Source organism: Mustela putorius, unplaced genomic scaffold, assembly GCF_011764305.1.
Source record: "Mustela putorius furo isolate JIRA1106 unplaced genomic scaffold, ASM1176430v1.1 tig00000040_pilon_pilon_pilon, whole genome shotgun sequence".
Taxonomy (NCBI): domain Eukaryota; kingdom Metazoa; phylum Chordata; class Mammalia; order Carnivora; family Mustelidae; genus Mustela; species Mustela putorius.
In genome coordinates, this window is record NW_025421261.1 from 80,558 (window position 1) to 102,977 (window position 22,420).

At 33.6% G+C, this 22,420-nt stretch overlaps 1 protein-coding gene across 6 annotated transcripts in view; it reads right to left on the reverse strand.

Annotated features, from left to right (window-relative positions):
• Positions 1–22,420, reverse strand: part of CNOT6L (CCR4-NOT transcription complex subunit 6 like) — a 117,296-nt gene that overhangs the window by 47,342 nt on the left and 47,534 nt on the right. For all 6 annotated transcript variants that reach the window (XM_045088787.1, XM_045087792.1, XM_045088150.1 and 3 more), the window contains one exon: positions 4,816–4,905. In XM_045088787.1, coding sequence (XP_044944722.1) covers positions 4,816–4,905 — 90 coding nt within the window. The remainder of the gene's footprint in view (positions 1–4,815; positions 4,906–22,420) is intronic.

The window sequence follows — 22,420 nt, forward strand, 5'->3', positions numbered from 1 at the left end:
GCAGACTGTGTTTTCCAACTGGAATCAGACAAGTATAACAGAAAGAACAAGAAACAACATGTTTCTAAATAATCCATGAGTGAAACATGTTTGAGCAACATGTTTGCTCATGAGCAACATGTTTCTAAATAATCCATGAGTGAAAGAGGATGTCTCAAAGGAAATTTTTAAAAATACATCAAACAGATGAAAATACAACATATCCAAATTTGTGGGGTACAGCTAAAGTAGTTCTGAGAGGAAGAACTATAATGCTACATGCTTGCATTTATAAAAAGGAAGAATTTCAAATCAAACTGTTTTTTCTTCAAGTAAGAAAAAGAACAAAATAAAACAGAAGGAATTACTAGGATATAAGGAAACAGAAAGCTTAAACATAAAAGAACAGAAAAAAGTATACAGTGCAAATATTAACCAGAAAGAACTTGCATAGCTACATATTTTCATTAGCCATACTAATATTAAAGTAATAAGAATAGCATCAGGAGCTGATAAAACACTTCAAATAACCAGAAAAATGAAACACATGAAAATATACCCTCATTATATATAATTAAAAAGAAATAGTAGGAGCAAAGAAGGTGATTACATAATGATAAAACAATCAATCCTTTTGATCCCTGCAAGAGCTATAAGAAATAAACAAATCTACAAAGGGGGAAATTTTAACACAGGTCTACAAATAATGAATAAAAACAAAGTACCGAGTATATATGTCTTATTCAAACAATGAACAAACTTAAACTAATATTTACAGAATACCAAATAACTACAAAATGCATATTCTATTTCAGTGCATCTTAACATTTAGAAAAATTAAGCATATACTGGCTAATAAATAACACATTTTAAAATTTTTGATCAATTAGAATACTCTCTGACCACAATGAAATTAAGCTAGGAATCAATGACAAAGAAAACATCTCCCCTAAAAATAAAGATACTTCTAAGTGATTCATCTAAAAAGAAATGATGAGAGTTATTAGAAAATATAAACTGGGTGTGCCTGGGCAGCTCAGTCGGTTAAGTGTCTGTCTTCGGTTCAGGTCATGATCCCGGGGTCCTGAAATGGAGTCCTGCACTGGGCTCCATGCTAGGCAGGGAAGTCACCTCTTCCTCTCCATCAACCTCTCCCCCTGCTCATGCTCTCCCTGCTCGCACTCTCTCAAATAAAATCTTAAAATATAGATAGATAGATAGATAGATAGGTAGATAGATACAAACTGGATGATAATGAAAATAATACAAATTAAAACTTGAAGGATGCAGCTAAAAGCCATATTTAAAAGGAGATTTATAAGTAAATACTTTGAGGAAAAAAAGAAAGTCTAAAAGTTAATGATTTAGACGTTAAGAAGTTAGAAAAAGAACAGCAAAGAAAACCCAAAGAAAGGCAAAGGAATAAAAATTAAAAGTCACTGATATTAAAAATAAGAGCACACCAATAAAGTTAAAAATTGGTTCTTTTTTCCAAAGAAAATATCAATAAATACCTGGGCAAGACTATGCATGAAGGGCAACATAAATAACTAATATCTGGAATGGAAAGAGACATCACTATATATCAAATAAACATTAAAAGATATTCTGAACAACTTTACATCAATAAATGTGAAGATTTAGATAAAATGGGAAAATTACAAAAAAACACAACTTTCAGAAACTGATAGAGAAATCAAGAATCAGAACAGTACTACAATTATTAAAGAAATTTAATCAGTAATTGAGAATTTCCTTCAAAGAAACCCCAGACTCAGATGTATTCTATAAGACGTGTAAGAAGTAAGAACACCTTGGGGCACCTGGGTGGCTCAGTCGGTTAAGCATCTGCCTTCAGCTCAGCCCAGGGTACTAAGATTGGGTCCTGCATCTGGTTCCCTGCTCAGTGGGGAGCCTGCTCCTCCCCCTCTCTCTCTGGCCCTCCCCACTTCGGATCCACACATGCATGCACACACATGCTCTATGTCAGATAAATGAATAAAATGTTAAAAAAAAACCTCAAATACTCTTTCAAATAACAGAAAATAAATTTTATGATGCCAGTATAGTCTTTTTATTAAAACATGACAAGGATAGTGAAAAAAGGAAAATATCAGCCACTCTCACTCAAACTCACATGTGAAAAATCCTAAGTAAAATATTAGCAAACTGCATAAAGGGATATATAAAAAACTATATTACAACCTATTTTAATTTATTTTAAGAATAGAAAGGTGGTATAACATGAAAATAACCAGTGCATTTACCAAAGTAACAGATAAAGAACAGAAAATATATCTTTATCTTAACAGAGAAAGAACATGTGAAAAATTAAACATTTGTTCATATTAAAAAATTAGAAACTAACAAACTAGGAACAGAAGAAAATGTATTAATCTGATAAGCTTCCCTAACTTATATAATGGTGAAGTTCACATTAAATTGTAATTAATAAAAGCTATAAATTTTGAAATTAGACAAATTATCACTACTTTTGGTTATCATCTACTGGTGATCTTAGCAAGTACAATAAGACAAGAAAAAGAAATAAAAGATATAAAGAATGAGAGAGTAATAAAAGTGTCATTATTCACAAATTATACAATTGTAGAAACAAATAAAAATACATTAGGATTAAAAAGAGGTTAGCAAAGTGGCTGTATATGTATTTACCAAAAGCATTTACAAGTGTTCAGCAAAGTATATGAACACCAATAAATATATAAAACCCAACTATGTTCCATAAATAAGCAATAATAACCTTATTAAGATTCATTTCTGAAAAGACAGTTTATGAGGCCATCAGAAAGTCAATACCTAGGCTGGGTGATGGACATTGAGGAGTGTACGTACTATAGAGAGAAAAATAAAATAAAATAAAAAGTCAACACCTAGAAAAAATGTAATAAAAAAAAAGTGAAGACCATTACACAGAAACCTAAAACTCAATAGTGGGAGAGATTAGAGAAAGCACAATAAATCAAAGAATATTCAACACTGTTAGTTCAAAAGATCCAGTGTTGTAAACATGTCAATTCTTTCCAAAGCAATCTATAGATTCAATATATTCTCAACCTAAATCCCTAGGGGAGAAATTTGAAAAGCCAATTCCAACAATTTTAATGAAAATACAAGGTAAAGGAAGCACAGGCCTAAAACTAGCTTAGACTTCAGAATCAAGTCAAGAGGGAAGACCTACTCTATGGTCTTAAGACATTTTATAAAAATACCGTAATTAATGACATTGTTATACTGTCTTAAAGACTACTAGAAATGAACAGAGGATACAAAACATCAGAAATAAACTCATATATACAATGACAATTTATGACGAAGATGGCAATAAAAAGCAGTAATGAAAGGACAGTCTTTTCAGTAAGTGACTTGAGGTCAATTTAATCTGTATTATGGAAAAGTTATGAAAATTGACTCCTGTGCTATACAAATTTCAATTCTAGGAAGATACTAGCTTTAAATATTACAAGTGAAAGATAGAATTTTTAGATATAGGAAAATATATCCTTGAGCTTGAGGTAGGGAAAAATTCTTAAATAGCACACAAAAGCAATGCCATAATAGAAAAGATCAATAAATTCAATTCTTTAAAATGTTTTCTGTTCATCAAAAGACAAATTAAGAAAGAGGAAAGGCAAACACAGCATGGGGGAGGCTACCAGCAATATATACACCAACAGATGACTTGTATCTAAAGCAATGAAGAACTCCTTAAAAATTACACACACATCCACCCATATCAATGCATCAAGTGGCTACATCTATTTAGAGAATGGAGATATGTATTTTTAAAGCAGAAAGGAAATAGTGTACACATACATAGCTAAATTAAACTTTTAGCCATATATTCTTAATTTGTTATTGAAAAGACTTCTCTTAAGTTTATTATCTCTCTCCCACCAAATTTTAGTCTTTATAGCCAAAAAATGTTAGATGATATTAATTTGGTTTTACATTATTGTAAATGTTACTTTAAAAAAAAATTTGTATGTAGGTGTCTTCTATGATGGAGAGAGAATTAAAGAGTATATGTTCTGTAAATAAAGATTAAATTTCACACTTTTCTTTAAAAAAAGTGGGGGGGATAGACAACATACTGTGATGATGGCCTCATGCTAGAATCTAGATTTCTCTAGCTCTGTTTCAGGATTCTGTATTTTAGAAAGACATTATTCTAAGAAAAAGATCTGAATTTAAGCATCTACAATCTTTTACTCATATTCTGAATACTTAAGCAAAAAAAAAAAATCGTGTCAATACTTAAAAGATTTCTTACAGAAAAATTTCCATTTGGAATACAACTATTTTAGTCAGATCTGGTGTTCTTAATCAAAATCCTGCTCACAAATCTCTACAACTGTGTAGTCAATCAAACTGTAATTTCATGCACAAAAAGTGTGTACAGTGTATGTGATCCACGTAATATCCATCAAATTCAAATAATTAATAACTATATATTTGTGATTAAGAGCAAGAGAATCTTGGGTTCACAGAGCTGGCATTAACCAGCTGTGTTAACTTGGGAAAATTAATTTATTCACTGAATCTCAGAACTTGCATATGTACAATATCAGTAAAAATTTGGACCTCTTAGATTCTTAGAAAAATTAAATGAGATAATTTAACTAAAGCTCCTAATATATTGCTTGGTAAATACAAACCACTCAGTATATGAAAAGAATGTCCCACTACCATGGGATACAGTAACAGAAGAAAATCTAAAACTGAGAAGCTATTAAAAAAAAAAAAGGTCAAAGAGCATCTGTCATATTATTTCGCAGTAATACATGTAGAGTTCACTGACTGATCATTAAGAGTTACCTGCAAGATTGTCAAGCATGAAGTTCAGTAGCTTTCGGGTTCCATCTGGGTCCTGGTATAAATTGAGAATATCCTGTGATAAAGGATTGCCTAAAGCAGAATACAAAAATAAAATCTGTAAGACAGACAGATGTACACAATAAAATACTAATTTTGTAAAGTGAATTTTAAAGTATTTAATCTGTTACATAAATTTAAAGAAATTATGTGAATCTAAAGAAATACTTTAAGATAGTCATAAAATTTCAAAAATGTTCTTTCCAGATTTCACTGTTTATACTATATACCTACAATTCATGTTTGCCAAAATCACATTTATAAACATATATATTAATCTTAGTCAATTCTGAAGTAATATCACAATTCAGCACCCTGAATTAACCTTTATAAGTTCTACTTTATCTCTGAAGGCAATATTCTAACTGAAAGACAAACAGTCCTATATGAGAAAGAATGAATGCTATCATTTAAAAAAAAAATCTCCTTTTTTTCTTCCTAGTTAGAGTATTTATATTACATGGAGAAAGGAAGACATTTCAAGTTAAAGGAAAACCTTGTACAAACATGAGTTGGTAAAATATGAGAGGAAAATAAGAATTTTTTCATGATGGTGATCAGGAATATCTGAGTACTAACAGTCAGATGTATCAAATATTTTTTAAAAAAAGCTTATTGTCAAGTTTATATATTCCCTTCAGAAATAAAAGAGGAATTTGTTCAGACAGGCATGCAACAACAGTCTTGCAAAAAGATCTGAAAAGACAAAAACCATGGAACTTCCAGAAACAAAGGTTTTAACTACTGAAGCAAACAAAATCTTCAACACACACTCAGCAGAACAACTAAAATTTAAAAATATTGACCAAAAAAGTAAAAGAAAAATGTAGGGTACTTGGAACTCTCATATTGCTAGTACAAGTATAAAATGCTCCAACTGTGGTGAAAATCTGGTTGGCAGTTTCCAAATGACAATGAATGAGAGAAATGAAATGAAAGAGAAAAATGAAATTACCTGGTGTGACAAAAATGCCCTTGTCTTAAGGTAGGCAGTGGTAACACATGTGTATACTTTTATCAAAATTAGACACAGTGCATACTAAAATACTGGGATATTTTACTACATATAATTATAACTCAAAGTACTAGGCGGGAAAAAAAAACTATGATCAACCAGTTAGGCAGTACATCAGACACAACTAAAAATAAAATTAGTCAACAGAAAAAAATACATTCAAAAAAACTACCGAATATGCATCACAAAGAGTCAGAAAGATATAAAGCAGGAGACAGTAATAGATATGTTAAGATAAGAAATCTTAACATATATTAAATTGGAGCTCTAGAAATAAAGAACAGGAGTTGGGTTTCTGGCTCAATATATAAAGAACTTGGAAGTTAGTCACTCCTGTCTGCACAATTGAAGTCATAAGGCAAATTGCTGCCATGAACACAAACAAGCAAATACAGAGAATCACAGCCGAACGGAAGCAAAAGTCTAGATACAGGAGCCCAGGAATAGAGCTAGGATCAGTGGACACATTTTAAGTCATAATGAACAAATTGCTGGAGGCATGGAGAAAATTAGCTTGAGAGTTTAAAAAAAAAAAAAAAAATCAAAGGCACCCAATCTTAGGAGCCTCCAATAGGTCCCTGAGTTTTACTTCCAAGACCCCACTAGGTTTTTAATATAAAAACTGGGGGAAAAAATTCCCCTTGTGTGTTTCTGGGGGCAGTAATGCTCCCATTAACAAGTTCTGCATGCAAGGAAAAGTATTTTAGCAGAATATAATGAGGTCAGTTTTTACCTTTTAATCTCAAGTAAATACCCGACACTCCAGCCCCCTCTAACCGATTTGGGGCAGAGAGAGTAGGAAGGAACAGATCTACCTCAAATGCCCATTAAAACACTGAGACCTAATCATAAAACTACAGGACTCTTCCTCTCTTTCCACATCTTAAAACTGCTTGAGTGTTGCTCCTGTGTAATAAGATAATTACGGTAAATAGAACTATGAGCCTCAGAGTCTCTAGGAAAAGCCAAAGGCAACAAAGGAGAAAAAACAAGAAAACTGAAGGAAATTTTAGATTCTGACATACAACAGCAGCAAACAATAAACAATGGCTAGTCTAAGTCCTAGCCAGAAAGAGAGTTTGGAAAGAAGTGAGAAGATGCATTATTTTAAAAGAAAAAGGCAGCAAACTTTCAAAACATAATTTTTTTTAAAATGACTAAACTGACCGAAGAAGCACAATGTATACAAAGAAGTATATGAAAGGATTTCATTTTACTTTGTACTGCAAACTAGAGAATGCCAATTGCAAGCAGAAACCTTTAAAACCTATTAGGGAAAATAACTAATTACTTAAAACAAAAACAAAACAAAAAACATGGTAAGGGCAGTAAAATTCATTAGCAAGAATGGAAGCTGGAATACAGAGGAATAGTATTTTCAAAGGCTGCAAAACGGTGTTCCAGACTTCAACACTCCTCCACTAGTTATCAACAAAAGAAGTAGTAAACAAAGTCAGTAAAGATGGAGATCAGAAAAACACATCAAGCAGCTTGACCTGATATTTATGTAATACTGAGGAAAATACACAATTTTTTCAAGTGTACACGAACAGCCACCAAGACAGACCATATTCTGGTCCAGAAAACAAACTGTAACATGTTTTAAAGAAATGAAGTAAGAGCATATTGACCATTAAAAAACTATAAATCAACAACAGAACTAGAAAATCTCCAAGTACTTAGAAATTAAACATCACACTTCCATGGCTCAAAGATAAAAATCACAAAAAGTTTCAATTAAAATGAAAATACATTACCAAATTGTAAGATGAACCTAAGTCAGTATCTAGACAGAAATTTATAACATTAAATTCTTATATTGGAAAAAACATCTAAAATTAAGGACTTAACTTACATATTAAGAATCTTAAAAAAGGGGTACTTGACAAAGGGCTGATGGCCAAGATCTATAAAGAACTCCTCAAACTCAGCACATAAAAAACAGATAATCATGTCAAAAAATGGAGAGAAGACATGAACAAACACTTCTCCAAAGAAGACATACAAATGGCTAACAGACATATGAAAAAAATGTTCATCATCACCAGGCATCAGAGAGACTCAAATCAAAACCACACTGAGATACCACCTTACATCAGTTAGAATGGCCAAAATTAACAAGACAGTAAACAACGTGTGTTGGAGGGGATGTGGAGAAAGGCGAACCCTCTTACACAGTTGGTGGGAATGCAAGTTGGTGTAGCCACTTTGGAAAACAGTGTGGAGTTCCATGGAGGACAAGGGGAGTTAGAGAGGAGAAGGGAGTTGAAGGAAATTGGAAGGGGAGGAACCATGAGAGACTCTGAAAAACAATCTGAGGGTTTTAAAGGGGCGGTGGGGGGGGGGGAGGTTGGGGGAACCAGGTGGTGGGTATTAGAGAGGGCATGGATTGCATGGAGCACTGGGTGTGGTGCAAAAACAATGAGTACTGTTAACGCTGAAAATAAATTTTTAAAAAATGAAAAAAATGGGGGGGGTACTTGAGGGCTCAGTCATTAAGCACCTGCCTTCAGTTCAGGTCATGATCTCAAGGTCCTGGGATCAAGTCCCCATTCAGGCTCGCTGCTCCATGGGGAGCCTGTTTCTCTCTCTCCCACTTCCCCTGCTTGTGTTCCCTCTCTCACTGTGTCTCTCTGTCAAATAAATAAATAAAATTTTAAAAAGAAAAAAAATCTAAAAAAAGAAAAGCAAATAAACCCCAAAGAAACCAGAAAGAAAAATAAAGAGCAGAAATCAATAAAATTTACAACGAAAAACAAGAGACTACTACTGAGCCTAAATATGGTACTCTGAAAAAGAGACAAAGGAAATTGATAAACCTATGCTTGATCAAGAAAAAAAAGACACAACTCATAAATATAAAGAATTAAATAAGGAATACTCCCTTGAGGCATTAGGACAGGCAATACTAAGGAAACTTTGTTCTTAAGTTCAACAACTTAGAAAAAAATGACCAAATGTCTTTAAAGAAAATATCACACATCACTCAAAACAAAATAGATAGAAAACTCAGCCAAAAATGTCAGAGTAAAGACCTCCAAAAATCTGCCCCTTCATAAGAGCAAAATGGCAGAATATGGGTAAAGTAATTTGTGGAGTTTGAGTTCTTCTGGGCCCTCACTGCCAAGGCAGCCTGGAAACCAGTGAAGTAACCAAGACTGAACTAGAGCCTTTCAAAACCTCATTCTCAAGACTAGCCATTATCTGACTTGTGTGCTGGTAGTTCCTTAACTCCTGCAAGTCCTAAAAGTCTTCCACCTGAAGGGGGAGAGGGTGTAAGGGCACGTACATTTGTGGAAATCATTACTGGTAAATGATCTAACTTATGGCTGCCTGAGGTCAGTGAAACAGGTAAGGGAGACAAAAGACTAACCTAAATGCTTAAAAGGAAACGCTTTGGAGTAAGATGTCAATAAGGGCTTTGTAAAGTTCTGACATATTCCAGGTTATCTAGAAAACCATAAATGTGGGCAGCTTTGCATATGCTTAGGAAAGACCTAAAAACAATCTAAGCTCTCACCTCTTCCTGATCTTGAGGCTGTGCACAAGTCAGAATCTGAACAGTAAAATGGACAGATTTCAGTGGCTCAGTCAGTAGAATATTTAGCTCTTGATCTTGGGGTCATAGGTTCAAACCCCCTGGTGTGTGTAGAGATTACTTAAAAATAAATCTTTAAAAAAAAAAAAAAAAAACTATGGAGGCCAAAAGGTAAGAGAATGATATATTCAAAGTGCTGAAAGAAAAAAATTGCCAACTAAGAATTCTATATCTAACAAAAATATCCTTCTTAGATGAGGGAAAAATTAACACTTTCCCAGATAAACAAAAACTGAATGAGTTTGTGACTACATCAGTCCTACAGAAAATATTAAAAGGATTCCTGGATGGTAACTTGAATCTGTATGATAAAGAATACCAATAAAGATAACTACATAAGTATCTATGATGACAGTATAAATATAATTAGTGGTTTTACCACTTTTCAATCTAAGAGACAACTACATATAGCAATAATGATAAATCTATGTTGATGGCCACAATATACAAAGATGATACTTATGACAGTAACAGCATAAATGAGAAGTTGAATGGAGTTATATATATGTGCAAAACTTTTTTTTAACATTACTTAAATTAAGTTGATAATCCAAATTAAGACTTTACTATAAATAAGATGTTAATTATAATTCCCCAGGGTAATCACTAAGAAAACAGGTCAAAATAATACAGCAAGAGAAACAAGGAATAAAATTGGCACACTAGAAAATATTCATTTAACACAAAAAAAGAAGGCATTAATTGAGAAACAGAGGAATGAGAAGGAACTAAGATACAGAAATAGCAAAATGTAATGAAAATCCTACCTTATCAGCAAATACATTAAGTATAAGTGGATTAAACTCTGATTAAAATGCAGAGATTAGCAAAATTAATAAAACAATTAATTTTATGCTCTCCACAAAAGATACACTGTAGATTCAAAGACACAAATAAATTGAAAGTAAAGAATAGAAGGTATGCCATGCAAACAGAAAAGAGGGGAGTGGTTATACTAAGAAAGGGATAATCTCAATGTTCTTTACCAGTGAAAGAAATTGAATTAGTAGTTAAAAACCTTTCAACAAAAAAATTCCAGGCACATATGGTTTTACTGAAAAATTCTACCAATCATTTAAGGAAGCAGTAATACAATTGTTATGCAAGCTCTTCTAGAAAAAAGAAGTGTTAAGTTACACTTTCCAACTCATTTTATGAAGTCACCAGTATCCTGGAATCAGATCAAGGACATTTTAAGAAAAACACTATACAATGTCTTATGATCACTAATGTATACCTTCTCAACAAAATAGTATATATTTAGATACATACGAATAAATATATTTAGATATATACTAGTATATATATTTGGTATATATTTACATAATACATTTCAATATATTAGAATGAGAATACATAATGACCAAGTCAGTTTTGAAATGGGAATAGAGGCTGGCTCAACATCTGAAAATCATTTAAGTAATTCAACACATAAACACAATAAGGAAAAAAAATTGCAAGAACACCTCTTAGTCACACACAAAGTATTGGATCATATTCGACTTGCATCAATGACAAAAATCTTCAAGCAAAAGTGAACTAGAAGGAAATTTATTTAACCGGAAAAAGCATCTACCAACAAACTTGTCTACTGATATAATTAATGGTGATAGACTGTTTTTGCATAAAATTGAGAACAAGGCAAGGATGTGCACTGTCATCACATGTATTTAATACTCTCCTAATACTACTGCCAATGAGATAAGGCAACAAATTAAAACAATATGTATCAGAAAGGAAGAAATGAAACAGTCTCTATTCACAGATTAAAAGATTGTAAAAGTTTACAGATGTTGCAAGAGACCAGGTCAATGTATTTAAAAAACAACTGTATCTTAGTTCTATAGTATCAATGAATAAGTAGAAATTCAAAAACCACTATCATTTACAACTGCATCAAAAATATCAAGTAAGTATAATATAGCAAAATATTTATAAGATCTGAATGCTGAAATCTAAAAAGCATTAAAGAAATAAGGAAGACTTGCATAAATGAAGAGATATACTGTATTAGCAGATTGGAAAACACAATCTTAAATCCTAAAATTAAGATACTGAATCTCCTCAGACTGATCTACATGTTCATCACAATCCCCCCAAAATTTTAGCAGGATATTTTGCAGAAATAATAAGCTGACTCTACAATTTATATGGAAATGTAAAGTATCTAAAGGTATAAGAGCAAATGTGAAAAATAATCACAAAGTTGAAGATCTCTTGCTACATAACCACAAAGAGTGGTATCAAAAGGTAGAATAGTGTAATTCAAAAATATCTGAACCCACGTTAAAAACAAAATAAAGTCAGAAAGGATTAAAAAAAAGTCCAGGAGTGTCTGGAGGGCTCACTTGATTAAACACCGAACCCTTGATTTTGGCTCAGTTCATGATCTCAGGGTCCTGGGATCAAGTCCCAGCCTGGGCTCCCCCCGCTCAGCACAGAGTCTGCTTGTCTCCCTCTCCCTCCGCCCCTCCCCCTGCTTGCACACATACTCTCTCTCAAATAAATAAATCTTTAAAAAAAAAAAAAGCAAAGTCCAGCTATATACTATTTGTAAGAGATACACCTAAGCATGAGTACACATAAAGTTTGAAAGTAAACAGATGATAAAATATACATCAGACAAACATTAACCAAAAGAAAACTTGCACAGCTGTAATATTAGACAACATAGACCATAAGATGAAAATACTTAACAAGAGAGGAAAAGGATCACTACCTAATATCAGATTCTATTTGCCAGAAGGTATAGCAATATATACAATACAGCAAATATACTGCAATATATAGATGTACGTGGTATACCTAATAAAATAATCTCAAAGGGTATAAAGCAAAAGCTTAGTAAACTACATAGGGAAATTAGCATATCCACAATTTTAGTGGATATTTTAGCATTAATCACCTTAATTACTAAGAAAGCAGAGTCAAAAATTTGTAGAGATAGATAAAACCTGAGCAACAAATCTGATCTAATTGACAAATATACCAATCTATGCCCAACAATTAGAAAAACAATATTCTTGCAGATGCAAAAACATTTACAAAAATTTATCACATACTTTATCACATACTAGGTCATAAAGTATGAATCAACAGATGTCAAAGGATGGATTCATACAGATTACCCTAACTGCCTATAATGCAGTTAACTTTAATGCTAACAATAAAAAAAGATATATTTAAAATCATATATGAATGGAAATATTAAATAACTAATGGGTCAAAGAAGATATGATAACCTGTATTAAAAGTACTTAGGCCAAAACAAAAATGAAAATACTTCATATCAAAATTGTGGGATGCAAAAACAACAACAAAAATAGCCAAATAGGCACACTTATAGCCTTACTTAAATGCTTATATAAAATAAATATAAATATATATAATAAAAATATTATATATACCTATATTATGTATAATATATAAAAGAAATATAAAATAAGAAAATCTAAGTATAAACAAAACCATGTATCCAACTTAAAAAGAGAAAAAAGCGAAATTTATATCTAGACAAAACAGAATAAAGAAACACAGAAATGAACCAGTTTTTGAAAAATAAAAGATAACATTGACTCAATGAAAATAACGTAACGGACAAATCCGTGGGGAGGCTACATCAGAAAAAATGGCACAAATAAACAATCTTAGAAATGAAGAGGGGTGATACAGCTATAATAGAACACTGTAAAAATGTATCAAGACAGTATTATGAACACTCACGCAAATAAACATAAAAAATTAAAAAGCTAACAAATTAAAAAAAAAATCTAACAAATTCCAGTAGTACACATATGGTCCAACAAAATTGACTCATTAACAATCAGAAATCCTCAATAGTTCTTAAAACTACAAATATATTGGGGTGGTACTTAAATATCTTCCACAAAGAAACAACTGGCAATGAGAGTTTTACAGAATTATTCAACCAAAATTTTAAGGAACACATTAGCTCAATCTTACACAAATTCTTTAAGAAAAAGCAATTAAGAAGTTTATTTAGGTCTGTCTTGTTCATGAGCAAATGTTTAAAATTCCTAAAAAAATTTTTTTTATTGGGAGAGGCAGTCCACCAGGGACCTGCGCTTCCCTATTCATTCTTGGTGAATGTGACAGATTCTGAGGCTTTTGAGTTTGATGCTGAGCAGTTTCTGCAGCTACTTACATAGGCAACTAAACAGGTTAAGGCAACCACAGCAATATTTCCAGGTAACTCTTTGCCCCCCCACCCCCGGGGAATCAGAACTAGCTTTTTGCTGCTTACTACAGTATTCGGTGCTAGCTTGAAAAGTGCTAGAGTGCTGGCCATTAACCACTCAGCTACAACACAAACTCACTATGTACATAGCATATGTCTGGGCCCATCTTGTGGCTTAAAGTGATAACATTTTTTGTCTCCGACCCAGAAGTCGCACTGTTCTCTGCCACTACCTATGAAACAATAGTTGCCTAACTTATTAGCTTATTAGCAGGGTAAAATCTCAGGGCCTTCACAGACCTTGACAGATATTACCAGAATAAATCCAGTATACAGAAGCACCAGGCTGGATTTATTTCAGTACGGCAAGGTGAGTTTAAACTGGAAAAAATGGGGGCATCTGGCTGACTCAGTCAGAAGAACATGTGACTCTTGATGTCCAGGTCATGAGTTCAAGCCCCACATTGGGTGCAGAGATTACTTAAATAAACTTAAAAAAAAAAAAAAGAAAGAATAAATAGGAAAGAATGTATAGATATAATTTATTAACTCAACCTATGAGATGATAAAATTATCCCACAACAGATGAAGCATTTAATAAAATTCAGCACTCACAAAAGGATTAGCAAAACAGAAATAGAAGAAAACTTTTAGAAACTAAAAAAATGTGTTTTACCAAAAATATAAAGCAAATATGGAAAAATACTAGAAGTACTTCTTTTAAGACTGGTAATAGAAGCATGCTCACCCAGTATTAATGCTTCTACTCAACACTATACTAAGCATTCTGGTCAGACATTAAAATAAGAAACATGTAATAAGAGTTTGATACCAAACTGCCATCAGCACATGAAATGATTAACTGCATACACAACTTGAAAAAAAATTGCAGACAAATTTTCTGAAAGATAAAAGTTGAACCAATAAAGCCTACCACAGATCAGTTTTTTCTTTCTTGTATTTCTAAATCCCAACAGCTAAATAGGCAAATAAAAACTTTATAAGTAATTATAATAGGAAAAAAAAGTATAAGTTTACGTATAAGAAGTATAAGAAACAAATCCAACATATGCCTGAGCAAAAGTCCATAGTTAAAAAATTGTATTTGAAGACATTAAATAAGATCTAAATAAATGGAGAAGATGCCAAAATTCACAGATAGGAAGACTCAATATATTAAGATGTCGGTTTTTCCTAAACTGATCTACACATTCAATTCTGAAGTCCCAAGAGCACTTTTCATTAAACATAACAAGCTGCTTCTTACGCATGAGCAATCCAAGACAGCCAAACTGCCAAGACACTATGAAAGAAAAATGTAAAGGCAATTTCCAAAGCAGGTATCAATTCTTACTAGAAACCCATAATAATGACTATGATAATGTAGTAATTAGTCCAAGGTTGGACAAACTGACTTCAGTGAGACTGTTGATTATTCATAGAAAAAATGGTTACATCACTCCCTAAATGAGACCCCTCATATCATATTAAAAAATCAGTTCCAAAAGAGTACTGTAATGCAACAGGTAAATGCAATAGGTAATGCAAAAGAATGAAAGTGGACTACTTTCTCACACCATATACTAAAATGAACTCAAAATTGTTTAATAACCTCAGTGTAAGACCTGAAGCCATAAAACTCCTAAAAGAAAACGTATGCAGTCAAGTCTTGGACATTGGTCTTAATACCTTTAGGAATCTCTCTCCTCAGGAAAGGTAAACAAAATAAGTAAAATAATTAACTGGGACTACATCGAAGGAAAAAGCTTTTGCACAGCAAAGGAAACCATCAACAGAACAAAAAAGCAACTTAATGAATGGGAGAAGATATGTGCAAATGCTATATCTATAAAGGGTTAATATCCAAAATATAAATAGAACTCATATACATCAACACCAAAGAAAATCTGATTAAAAATGGGCAGAGGACCTGAACAGACATTTTTCCAAAGAAGACATACAGAGGGCTGAGAGACACTTGAAAAGATAGTCAACAACACTAATCATCAAAGAAATGCAAATCAAAACCACAATCAACCATCACTTCACACCAGTCAGAATGGCTAGTTTCAAAAGACAATAACCAGTATTAGCAAGCTTGTGGAGAAATGTGGTAGGAATGTAAATTGGTACATCTACTATGGAAAACAGTATGGAGGTTCCTCAACAAGTTAAAAATAGAAATCCAATAAATTCTAGTAATTCCACTTTTGCGTATTTACCAGAAGAAAATGAAAACACTAATTCAAAAATATGTATGTGGTCCTATGTTTATTGCAACATTATTTACAACAGCCAAGATATGGAAGCAACCCAAGTATCCATCCATAGCTGAATGGATAAATAAGATGTAGTGTGTATATATATGTGTGTGTGTATACATGTATATATACACATGTACATACACATATATACACAATGGAATATTACACACATATATACACATATACACTCATATACACATACACACGATGGATTACTAAGACGTTAAAAATGAGATCTTGCCATTTCAGACAACGTGGATGGGCCTAGGGAGTATTATTCTATCCAAAAGAAGTTAGAGAAAGACAAATACCATATGATTTGATTTATATGCAGAATCTAAAACACAAAAACAAATGAACAAACAAAAAGCAGAATCAGTCCTGTAAATACAAAGTGATGCCTGCCAGATAACTGCCAATGGACAAAATGGGAGAAGGCTCCCACTTACGGAATGAATTAAGTTAGCGGAATATAAAGTACATCATAGGAAATACAGCCAGTGGTATTTAAATAGTGTTACCTGGTGACAGAGGATAGCCACACTTGTGGTGGGCACAATATAACTTATAGAGTTGTTGAATCACTAAGCTGTATACTTGAAACTAATGTAACATTGTGTGTCAAGTATACTCAAGAAAGAAAGAAATCAATGGACCTTAAAAAAGATATACACGTTCCTGTTAATTGCAGCATTATTTATAACAGCTAAGATACAGAAACAATGCAAGTAACCAATGATAGATGAATGGATAAAGATGTGGTATAGATGTACATACAATGAAGTAACACTCAGCCGTAAAAAGAATGAAATCTTGCCATTTACAAAAATATGAATGGGCCTAGAGGGAATTATGTTAAGTGAACTAAATCAGAGAGAAAAAAACAAACACCATATGATTTCACTTAGATGTGGAATCTAAAAAAAACAAAAGAGGGGCACCTGGCTGGTTCAGTCCATAGAGTATGGGACTCTTGATCTCAGAGTCTTGAGTATAAGCCCCATGATGGTCTTAGAGCTTTCTTAATATACACACACACACCCAGGGGTGCCTTCCTGGTTCAGTCAGTTAAGCAGCCGACTCCTGGTCTCAGCACAGGTCCTAATCTCAGGGTCATTAGATCCAGCCCCACATAGGGCTCCATGCTCAGCAGGGAGCCTGCTTCCCCTTCTCTCTCTGCCTGCTTATACTCTCTGTCAAATAAATAAATAAAATCTTAAAAAAAAAAAAAAACTTCCAATCTTAAAATGAATAAACCATGGGGATAAGTACAGATTAGGGAAGATTGCCAATAATACTGCAATAATGTTGTATAATGACAGGCAGTAACTAAACTTAATGTGGTGAGCATTTTTATGTGTATATACACACACACACACAACTGTCAAACTACTATGTTGTATACCTGAAACTAATATGTCACCTACACCTCAACTAAAAAATTTTTTTTTCATTTCAAACGCAAGAGAATTTACTACAAAGAGTAAAACTTGATAGAACTTTTAGGAATATAGCAAAACATGTTTCTGATGTGGGGTAGGGTAGGATTTCTTTCACAAGTTATGACTTCATAAAAGAAAAGCTTTTTAAATTCAACTACAATAAAAATATCAAACCTACTCATTAAGATACCTAAGAAAACAAAAAGGAAAGCCAGAGTAGAAGACATTTACAATACAAAACACACAAAACTTAAAAATTTCTATAAATAAATACTTCAAGTGAAAATGAGCAAAGACATCAATAGTAACTTCAAACAAGAACATGGCCAATAACCATATGAAAAGGTGTTTAATCTTCTAAGCAATTAAGAAAACACAAATTGCTTATTAGCAATTAAGAAAACACACTGGGGCGCCTGGGTGGCTCAGTGGGTTAAGCCTCTGCCTTCGGCTCAGGTCATGATCTCAGTGTCCTGGGATCGAGCCCCACATCAGGCTCTCTGCTCAGCAAGGAGCCTGCTTCCCCCCTCTCTCTGCCTGCCTCTCTGCCTACTTGTGATCTCTGTCAAATAAATAAATAAAATTTTTTTAAAAAGAGAAAGAAAACACAAATTTAAGAAAACTAGAAACTATTTCACACCCAGTAACCGATAAAACTTTTTTAAAAAGTTGACAATACTATGTGTTGAGAAGAAGACAGAAAAATGAAAACTGTTATTACTTTTGAGAGTGTACTTTAGTACAACTACTTGGCAAAACATTATGGCATTGCCTAATAGAGCTCAGGAAGTAAAAGCAGATCTCTACAAACTAACTATTCCACTCCTAGGAGCTCTATCAGAGATACATACAAGAATGTTCATGGCTGCGTTAATTATATTAGCCCAAAAAAGGGGCAAATAATCTAAATATCTACTGTGGAATGAATACATATATCAAAGTACAACACAGCAATTAAATTACAATTGCATGCATGAATATGGCTGAATCATAAAAACATTAAGCTGAGAACAAGTCACGAAAAACATATTCAGTAGGATCTCATTTATTTACATAAAGGTTAAAACACTGGTAATAGTTACATATATAACCCAAGCATCTGGCACATACTAGGTGCTCATCAATGTTCAATTGAAAGAAAAGTAAAGGAATGACTAATGCAAAATTCAGGACAGTAGTAACCTCTGGGCAAAGGGATAAAAATGTAATCACGAAAAGGCACACAGGACAATTTTAAGATGCAGGGGATCTATACCAACAAGAAGTGATTGTACCTATTTCCCATAATCTCACCAATAGTAATTCAACAGCTTTTTGAAATTCTACCAATCTAACAAGTAAAAGTTGAGTAGTCCCATTACATTGTATTATTATGCATAAGTTGATGAACTTCTTATGTTTTAAAGCCTCGTGTATATCCTCTTATACATGCTCTACTGGATTGTTCTCTTATTAATTTCTAGAAGCTCATTATAAAACACAGAAATGAGTACTTTGCTCCTATATGAAGGCATATTTCTATACTTTTAATCCAAGAATGCTGGCAACATTAAAGTACCACAAAATGTGTAACTGACAGATTTTCAAAGTGCATTTCTTAAAAATTTATTGCAAATATATAATGGGTATCCAGTTATTGATCTTATTTTCCTTAAAATGTAGGTTATTCTTTTTCATTTCATGAATACAAAAACATGCAGAAAAAGCATTTGCCAAGATACAGCATCCGTTCCTGATTTAAATGATTCAAAGTATAGGGATAGAGGGAACATTCCTCAACTTCATGAAATCTATCAAGGAAAAACCCACAGCAAATATCATCATCAATGGAGAAAAACTGACAGCCTTCCTTCCCTTTGAGATCAGGAACATGACAAGGATGCCCACTCTTACCACTCTCGTTCAACATAGTACTAGAAGTCCTAGCAACAGCAATCAGACAACAAAAGAAATAAAAGGTACTCAACTGGCAATGAAGAAGTCAAACTCACTCTCTTCGAAGATGATATGATACTTTACATGGAAAACCCAAAAGGCTCCACCCCCAAACTACTAGAACTCATACAACAATTCAGTAATGTGGCAGGATACAAAATCAATGAACAAAAATCAGTTGCTTTCTTATATACTAACAACGCAAATACAGAAAGGGAAATTAGAGAATTGATTCAGTTTACTATAGCACCAAGAACCATAAGATGCCTGGGAATAAACCTAACCAAAGAGGTAAAGGATCTGTACTCAAGGAACTACAGAACACCCATGAAAGAAATTGAAGAAGACACAAAAAGATGGAAGACCATTCCATGCTCACGGACTGGAAGAATAAACATTGTTAAAATGTCTATACTGCCTAGAGCAATCTATACTTTCAATGCCATCCCGATCAAAATTCCACTGGCATTTTTCAAAGATCTGGAACCAACAATCCTAAAATTTGTATGGAACCAGAAGAGACCCTGAATTGCTAAGGAAATGTTAAAAAAAGAAAAACAAAACTGGGGGCATCAAGTTGCCTGATTCAAGCTTTACTACACAGCTGTGATTAACAAGACAGCATGGTACTGGCACAAAAACAGACACACAGAGCAGTGGAACAGAGCAGAGAGTCCAGATATGGACCCTCAACTTTATGGTCAAATAATCTTCCGCAAAGCAGGTAAAAATATCCAGTGGACAAAAGAGAGTGTCTTCAATAAATGGTGCTGGGAAAATTGGACAGCTATGTGTAGAAGAATGAAACTTGACCATTCTCTTAGAACATACACAAAGATAAACTCGAAATGGATAAAAGACCTCAACGTGAGACAGGAATCTATCAAAATCCTAGAGGAGAACATGGGCAGTAACTCCTCTGACACTGGCCACAGCAACTTCTTTCAAGATATGTTTCCAAAGGCAAAGGAAACAAAAGCAAAAACTAACTTTTGGGACTTCATGAAGATCAAAACCTTCTGCACAGCAAAGGAAACAGTCAACAAAACAAAGAGGCAACCCACAGAACGCAAGAAGATATTCGCAAATGACACTACAGACAAAGGGCTGATATCCAAGATCTATACAGAACTCCTCAAACTCAACACAGACAAAACAAATAATCATGTCAAAAAATGGGAAGAAGACATGAACAGACAATTCTCCAAAGAAGACACACAAATGTCTAACAGACACATGAAAAAATGGTCATCATCATTAGCCATCAGGGAGATTCAAATCAAAACCACATGGAGATACCACCTTACACCAGTTGGAATGGCCAAAATTAGCAAGACAGGAAACAACATGTGTTGGAGAGGACGTGGAGAAAGGGGAACCCTCTTACACTGTTGGTGGGAATGCAAGTTGGAGCAGACACTTGGAAAACAGTGTGGAGATTCCTTAAGAAATTAAAAATAGAGCTTCCCTATGACCCTGCAATTGCACTACTGAGTATTTACCCCAAAGATACAGATGTAGTGAAAAGAAGGGCCATCTGTACCCCAATGTTCACAGCAGCAATGGCCATGGTTGCCAAACTGTGGAAAGAACCAAGATGCCCTTCAATGGATGAATGGATATGGAAGATGTGGTCCATATATACTATTGAGTATTATGCCTCCATCAGAAAGGATGAATACCCAACTTTTTTATCAACGTGGACAGGACTGGAAGAGATTATGCAAGCAGAGAGAGTCAATTATATGGTTTCACTTATTTGTGGAGCATAAGGAATAACACAGAGGACATAAGGGAGATGGAGAGGAGAAGTGAGTTGGGGGAAATTGGAGGGGGAGACGATCCATGAGAGACTGTGGACTCTGAGAAACAAACTGAGGGTTTTGAAGGGGAGGAGGGTGGGGGTTTGGGGTAGCCTGGTGGTGGGTATTACAGAGGACACGTATTGCAAGGAGCATAAACAATGAATTCTGTGTATGGTACATAAACAATGAATTCCGGAACACTAAAAAAGAAATAAAATAAAATAAAAAACACGTTATTCTTTTATATTTCATGAAAAAAAATTCACAAGTAAAAGAAGTTTCTACTCTATGGTCCATTTTATTTTAGGGGAGATAAGTAATTCTTGGAAGAAAGCTAGAAATCTTTACAACTGCTGAAGTTCTAAATAGTTTACAACCTGCTACTTCAATGTTTAATGCATGAGGACAACCCTTTGGCCTACCTGTCAGAAAAAGTATTGCCTTACACCTTAAGACATAAGTGGAATAACTGCTTTTACTTCCTCCTTCTATAAAATTAATACACTCTGGATTTTTCTTTTAAGTGACTTAACAGCACATTTCCAAATTACTTGACTGGCCAAGCCTGTAGTTATTAAACTGGCCCTTTTATCCTAACTCCTCAAATACTGGCATATAGCCTTCACATATACTCCTCAAATGTCAAAACTGAATCTCTAGAAATTAGCTTGTTAGTCCAGGATGATCAAACTTATTATCAATATTTCCCTATCTGTGCTTCAGGGGAAGACAAAAAAAAATAGGAAATAGGTGTTCTTTCTTTCAGTTTCAAGACAAAAGGGCATCTCAGAGGTTGTGCATGGCTTCTTTTAAATAAATCACAGTGTCATTTTAAATGCTTCACCCTACTCCCTCCCCTTTTCTAGACACAAAGTACCACTATGTGGCTACTAAAACAGATTAGGAAATTATTTCAATTTTTACCTTCCTAAGAATATAAAGTTACCATTCATCCGGGACATTTTACTTGTTCCATTGCTTCATAAAACCAATCCTGTTTTTACCATCTCAATTTTTTGAAAAATGGCAGAAATAGCTGCATTTCCTTCATTCTAAAAGGTCCTCCGCTTTTCTATACCAGATCACCAGAATGAAAAGTAGCACTACCAAAAAAACTGACTCTCAAAGAAGATGAAAAAAATACCATATAGGCATTTACCATACAACAAACTATAGTTTAATGAAGAATTTACTTACAGGTACGCACAAAGGTAAGTTACAGTTCACAAGGCAAAGCTGGTACCTAATCTCAAAGACTAGCAGCCTAAGAAGAGATTTTAACAAATATGAC